At 37.6% G+C, this 7,007-nt stretch overlaps 1 protein-coding gene across 2 annotated transcripts; it reads right to left on the bottom strand.

Annotated features, from left to right (window-relative positions):
* Positions 1 to 299: 299 nt before the first annotated feature.
* On the bottom strand, positions 300 to 6,818 carry LOC139969028 (UDP-glucuronosyltransferase 1A6-like). 2 transcript variants are annotated; one of them, XM_071973728.1, is made up of 4 exons: positions 5,735 to 6,818; positions 3,700 to 3,922; positions 3,213 to 3,432; positions 300 to 1,753 (listed from the first exon to the last, which is right to left on the bottom strand). In XM_071973728.1, exons 1-4 carry the CDS (start codon positions 6,590 to 6,592, stop codon positions 1,495 to 1,497), a joined length of 1,560 nt encoding a protein of 519 aa, XP_071829829.1. In that variant the 5' UTR covers positions 6,593 to 6,818; the 3' UTR covers positions 300 to 1,494. The 2 variants fall into 2 exon arrangements, with proteins under 2 accessions (XP_071829829.1, XP_071829828.1); XM_071973727.1 differs by having other exon boundaries at positions 300 to 1,756; positions 5,735 to 6,810.
* Positions 6,819 to 7,007: the final 189 nt, after the last annotated feature.

Raw genomic sequence — 7,007 nt, 5'->3', positions numbered from 1 at the left:
GCTATACAGATAACGTTTAAGGCAGTCACTTATGTATAATACTGCAAAATAAACTTCGGAGCAGTGCGTGTCGTGTATACTCCTACACGTTATTATACATCTATAACAATAAGGTTTAGGAGTTATTTCTTGTACCATGGTGAAAAACATGTAATTCAAATTCACTCTCAAGGATCGTGTATTCACTTAAGGAAATTTCATACTCAGGAATTTTATATGGAAATCAAATAAAAACTACGGAGACAAGTCGTGTTTCAGCTAACTGTAGCTTGGATGAAATAACGATAGACAAAAACAGGTCGTAAATATAGGCTATATTAAATATTGCAATCGAGAACAAGTGGATCAGTTTGGTTAGTATACACATAACGCATAGGACTACTATCGTATACCTATAATAGTAAAAGATTCATACAACAAATGGAGACGCTGATTGCGCAGTTTGTGTATATTATAATATTCAGACGTCCAACATATATTGCAAATAATATACATTATTTATGATTCATATACATTCGTGTGTTAGATCAATCGCATAGAACAATGCGACACCGTTTCCCGTTTATCGTTTTCGTTGAATGATATGAGTTCATGTCTAGATTAATTTCATCGAGATAAACTATATAACTCTGCATTAGCATGTTGTTTTATAATTAAAGCAGACATGTGAACCTCGTTGTAATAATAAGGGTGCAGAGGGGTCAGCGACGATTTTAATCATGGAACGCCATAATAGAATATGCTATCTTCATAATAACACGGTATTTGTTCAAATATTTTTTATGCAATAAAGAAGTACATCCAAAGTACATGTGAACAAACGATGAAAAGCATACACTAGGTTTATGTTCTTATTGGTTAAAAAACTAAAATAATGAAATCAATATATTTCTAACAGCGAATCCCTAACCGTGTATTTGGAAATCTCGCCCTCTATTCGTGAAGAGACTCTAACAAAGGAAGAACATGCAGTGTGAACTATGCATGGTTAGCATGCAGGTTGAGAGGAAACTGTGCTAACAGCTCTCAGAATAATGAATGACCATGTCGCACGAAATCAGTTATCATGGCTTAAACTACTTGGAGAAGCAGAACAAATGTAGCCGGGAGTTTTATTCTCGAACACATTTCTGCGTCGTTTCTTCACAATGTTTGAGCTGACGAAATAACAAACGATATAAAATATAACATATAACATACGATATAACATACGAAATAACATATTAAGGCTGAGCCTATACACTAAAAAACAGGCTATACTGTCAAACAGTCCACTATCATATTCTCCTTCACTCTACAATACTCGACAGGTGTAACGGGAGGGGGAAGAGAATTATTATTTTGTTGCGGGATGACATATCTTTATCTTGCGCAGACAACGAAGTTTGTTCCATGAAATCGATGCAAATACAGTAGGCAAGTAATTTGCTCATCTATTACGCAACCCTCCGAGTATTATTGTTATTAATTTAAAGCCGAGTTGTCGTCGTAAAGTTACAGGATTTCAAAAACACACTCGTATGCGTAGGAAGCCATCTTCTTAGCCATTATCAGGGCAAGACCGGTGGTGAAGGTGATACAGCATATGACATCTAACAGGTAATACTGAATAACACCCATAGTTTGTCCTTTACAACGTTGTAAGAGAAGTGACTTTGATCTGATGGACTGCTCGATGTAAAATGGAAGTATTTCTCGGGCCTGATCCGGTTGGTTTCGATACATCGAAGCCACTCGCTTGACGTTAACTTTGCTACTGGATGGAGGAGATAAAATAGATTCCATAAGCAACCATAACTTGCGTTTTAAGATATGGTTCCTTATAATTTCATACAATAATAGATTGAAGGATAAAGCGGCTCTTATAACACGGTGTTTAGTAGTGTTTTAGGGTTATTTGAGTGTGATTCCATTATTTTAAGTTATCGGATCAATAGTCAATATGAATCTTGACCTGATTTTAATTTTTATCCATTACTGATGTTACTAGATTTGATCCCTTCGTATATGTGAAAGTTTTGACAACATAATATACCTCAAGGTCACATAGCACAACTATTACACTACAGGGTGGTGCAGAGGGCGGCAGAGTTTGGGTCATGTTCACATATAGTGAAACTTTTCCTCGAAATAGATCATAATTGATCAACTTCTGGGTAGATTCGTTTTCATCGAATTTTAGATTAGATTTGGGAGAAATAAAGACACCCTCTGCTCCACCCCAACTTCCCAAGAAACGAGCCATATTTACCCTATGTACCATATGTACCATATGTACTTTATGTACCATATGTACCTTTTAATATTTACTTTGCTCTAAACGTGCTGGAAAATGTAAGATATTGAGAATATACTCATTGTCAGTGGCGTAGCCAGCGGGGAGTGGCAGGGGCCCAGAGTGCCCCCACAGAAATTTTGTGGGAAGTAATGGGCGACGGTGAAAAATTTAAGGGAGCCCCCAAAAAAGAAATAAAAATATCGGAATGTACTCGAACCTGGGGATGGGGTCGATGATGGGGGGGGGGTGTGTGTTAGACTACTAAAGAAAATGTAATGAAAAGTCACTTCAAGAATATGTGCGCTACGTGCGGGGGCGGGGAGGGGGGGGGGGTCAACCACGAAAATATTTGCAGTATTTACCTGAGTGTCGATATATTTGTATTCACATATATATATTTTTGCAACATGTGATATAACCGGATGGTTTTCGACCGCGCAGGAGCTCACATTAATTTCTCGTTTTTTCCCCCAAGTTATAAGTTATTGTACAAATAAGGAATATTTTAGAGCGTAATGTAGTAAAAAAATGGAAACGATAGCACCATTTTGCATCTAAGTCAAAAAACAACAATTTTCAAAAGGAGAGGGGGACACCCCATATACCCCTCCCCCAGGCATCGATTCACTGCTATGTGCCTGAAAATGGGGACAAACATTTAACTTTGCCCCCACCCCCTCTTCAAAACACTTGGCTACGCCCTGCTCGTTGTTGATTTACAACGCTGTGGACAAAGTACCACCTTCCATAACAGGAATCTCGTCACCACTTACAATTATTATGTGTCCTATATTACCAATTATCAAGCCATAGTATTACTCTTGGTACTTAATAACACATATTAACTCATATACTCCGAGAACCCTTGTGACAAAGCAGAGGTCTCAGAAAATCTGCACAAAGATACAAAGAACTGAATAAAAAAATGTTTTACCTCGAGTCAGTTGTTATCTGGATAATGGCGTCGACTATTTCGTGAGTTTTGACTCTGTATAGATGTAAATGTTCTCCCATGTGTCTGTCTGCAGCCCGTCTAGCGGTATCAGGCTGATCTCCAAACAGGGGGAAAGTCAGGACTGGTTTGGAATAATATATCGCTTCATACATACTGTTTATTCCTGCATGGCTAATAAACAACACCGTCTTCTCTTGAGCTGCAAAGAATAATAATCGGAATCTGTAGTTTGTTTGCAATCAACAATGTCAAAGTCATTAATTACATAATCTATTGAACGTTGTTTACATGGCTATACCTATATAGGGGTGTCGTGGGGCACACTTTTGACATCATACCGTCTATATTTAGCAGCTATAAATACTTGTCTTTGAATATGTAACAGGCATTCCATTGCGAAGTCATTTAGTCTGGATTGTGGATCAATTTTACGTTATTTAATCATGAAACGACAAACTAGACTTACCTAATAACCCGGCTAGTGGTAGCCACTCAAACCGGTGTATATTACAGGATAGATTTGCTACGTGCGTCTCACGTGATAGCTGCCAAACGACAGTGTACGGAAGCTGAGAGAAAGCATCTACCAACTTTATGGTAACATGTTCCGGAATGTTATGTAAAAGCGTGCCAAAGGAAACAATCACCATTCCACGTTGTCCATGGGTATCTACAAATATGTTCCACTCCTGTAGGGCAAAATAATATCACCTTCAATTATGGTTACAGAAGTAAAGAATGATTAATTCCAAGTATAAAGGTGTCCAGTTGCCTTCCTGTCACATTACTAAACAGTAATTAATTTTATTTTTAAAATAAATATTACAACTACAAATATTAAATTCATTAAATAAATATATTCTATTTCATACACGGCGCATACACGTATGGTGCTTTGAGGGAAGGGGTCGATTTGTTGAAGCGACTACCGGTGTGACAGTGTATATCCTCCCTCCGAGTACTTTATCCGGGGTATATTATAATTTAGTTTAAAACATCCTACCGGATGCGTTGAATAATATCCCCTATATTCTGTACAGGGTATTTTATCACATGCTGTTCAAGTACTCTTAACGAATATAGGGGAATTTCAAACTGCTTAAATACAAAACGACATTATATTTCAAATGTGATGAATGTTGGCAGCGTGTAGATTTTGCAAATAATTCGTACAAAACACTAAGCAATAGTTCTTGTTTACTACCCCTAAAATGCATGACCTTAAACAAAACAGGTAGATATTGGGAGCTACTGTCTATGCGCAAACATACTGCCGAACTTTTTTATCGTTGAACCCCTTTTCCTTATGAAACTCATTTGAAAAATTGTGGAAGAATAAAGAAAATTATTACGGGAGGTAGCATACTGGAATCATGCCAAACATTAGCTATACCTTCTGTACCTATAGTATGTGTACTATCCAGGGATAACACGGACACGATTATATGATATAGATATTAAATGTCACTCTATTAGGTCCAAATAAACCTTTAGTGCATGGTTAATGACTCAAGGAGAGAAGGTATGTAACGTATTCAGGTTCTGCATGACTTTATTTTACCAAGATTGAAAGACAGGCGGGTATGGTATAACTATATTGTATATACTAATAGGCAAAACGAACAGCCCAATGTTAGATGATTGTCTGTAGTCTGTCTGAAACCTACACAGAATTAGTGATATTTTTACCATACAAGATTTCAAGGGGAGGGGAGGGGGGGGGTATAATTTTCTTCCGGGATGAACGATTGTCTGTAACATCTACAATAACTTAATGATGCATTCAAACATTTCAATTGCTTTTACAATTTGGACAAAAATGGCAGCTTTAAACTGTACAATAGGGTATTGTAATTGCGTTAATCAAAGAACGTAATTTAAAGTGAGTTGAACGAACACAATTTGTGAACATGGAAATGTGCTGGTAATTATTATTGTTGTTGCGTGAATGGGGGGGGGGGGGCAAGAACCAGCCCCACATCATGTACCGTCATGCCAGGCTGTTTATTATGACATTTCGCGAATTCTCTGTATTGATCATGAAAATCTCATGTATTGACCATGAAAATCTCATATATTGATCATACAAATCTCATGTATTGATCATACAAATCTCATGTAATGATCATACAAATATCATGTATTGATCATACAAATCTCATGTATTGATTATACAAATCTCATGTATTGATCATACAAATCTCATGTATTGATCATACAAATCTCATGTATTGATCATACAAATCTCATGTATGGATCATACAAATCTCATGTATTGATCATGTAAAACCCGGTCTACCTTACATACCAGCCTAAGTAATGAGCTATATCAAAGAAGAAGACTATCAAGTCAAGCTTATATATCTAATACAATCAAAGCAATGCCTCATGTATATGCTATTACTTATCGTTGTACTTGGGGTATTTTGAGCAGTTCTGTGTTATATAAGATAGACAATGGCTTAATGACGTCATATATACATATACACTAATTGACTTACCTGGCTCATCGTTTCTTTCCCCTTTGCTAGATTCAAACCAGCTGATCCAATCACATTCGGTGTAAAAGGTTTGGGATATTCCAAAGTCAAATCAGCAAAACTAAGTGAGAAATAAGAATCGGCCATTCCCAGCCTAGTATTGACGTCATTTCTCACGTCATACTTGGGTCTGAGGGCATCGTGATAACTGAATAAGGCAACGTTGAAGAAAAAGGTCCATGAAATGTCCATTAACGCGTTAACAGCTCTTTCGGGCAATGACATCCGGTCTGAGTAGCCGCTTTGCCATGACGACACATAAGATGGCGTAGCGGGGACGGATAGGAATCGAGATAAATTGGGCACTGCAGCAATAGGCAGGAATAGTCCATAAGGAAGATAGAGCATTTGAGCTATAATAACTCCACAAGGCGTGGTTGGATCTACTACAGCGAAGTCAAACTCAGCATCAACCAAACGGTCTCGAAGAGCAACATCTCTTATAGAGTCCTCGCAGTCCATAGAAAAGTTCTTAATAATGTCTTCAAAGGCAACAATCGCGTGATAAACTGCATCACCACTTAACAATCTGTCGTCTTGACTCTTCTTCCTTTCGAAAAACCCGTCTCTGCCAAGATGGTGAGGAAACACTTGAAACGTAAACATGTTGGAATAATGAGGATGGGAGGCTCGGAGATCGAATATGTCACTAACAAGAAATGTAACATTATGGCCGTTTGATACCAGACTTTCACCGACCAAGGCCATAGAAAGATAATGACTTCCCTCACCACTGTATGGTATCATCAAGATTTTACTTGAATCTGAGAGATGTGAACATGAAACAAACACGAAGAAGAAGAAAGCAATCCAAATCATTTTGAAGCCTGTGTGATGTATGTCTTCCTGGTGAGTTGATATTTATTACCCATGCGAGGTATACGGTACAGTTCGTAAGAAATGGTTTTCACTGTTAAAACCACCGACTTAAGTTGGAAATAACGCGCTCTGATACTACCATCATATATACTAACCGATTGTACCAGAGACCTATTGTAAGCCTCTTAAAGACGACAAGCTGTACTCCTTATTTCCGGCTCGGCATTGAGAAATCACATGACTACTTAAGGGTTAGCTAACGACGATTACCACGATAGAGAAAGCTATGGCCCGATATATATATAAATACGTGTATGTATATAACCCGCATACTGTATTTGCGACGTATAATGTGTTGTTAATGTACTGCTTGAAAATAACAAAAGGGATTACTGTACATGTAGTGGTCTGTTAA

Source organism: Apostichopus japonicus, chromosome 6, assembly GCF_037975245.1.
Source record: "Apostichopus japonicus isolate 1M-3 chromosome 6, ASM3797524v1, whole genome shotgun sequence".
Classification (NCBI taxonomy): domain Eukaryota; kingdom Metazoa; phylum Echinodermata; class Holothuroidea; order Aspidochirotida; family Stichopodidae; genus Apostichopus; species Apostichopus japonicus.
This window is presented reverse-complemented; position numbering and strand designations above follow the sequence as displayed.

Excerpts from the sequence above, each read along its gene's own strand:
- LOC139969028 (XM_071973727.1), bottom strand. The coding sequence starts at position 6,592 with ATGATTTGGATTGCTTTCTTCTTCTTCGTGTTTGTTTCATGTTCACAT. Across the intron at positions 3,433-3,699 it reads ACCACTAGCCGGGTTATTAG|CTCAAGAGAAGACGGTGTTG; the intron begins GTAAGTCTAGTT and ends TATTCTTTGCAG. Across the intron at positions 1,757-3,212 it reads CAGATAACAACTGACTCGAG|TAGCAAAGTTAACGTCAAGC; the intron begins GTAAAACATTTT and ends TCCTCCATCCAG.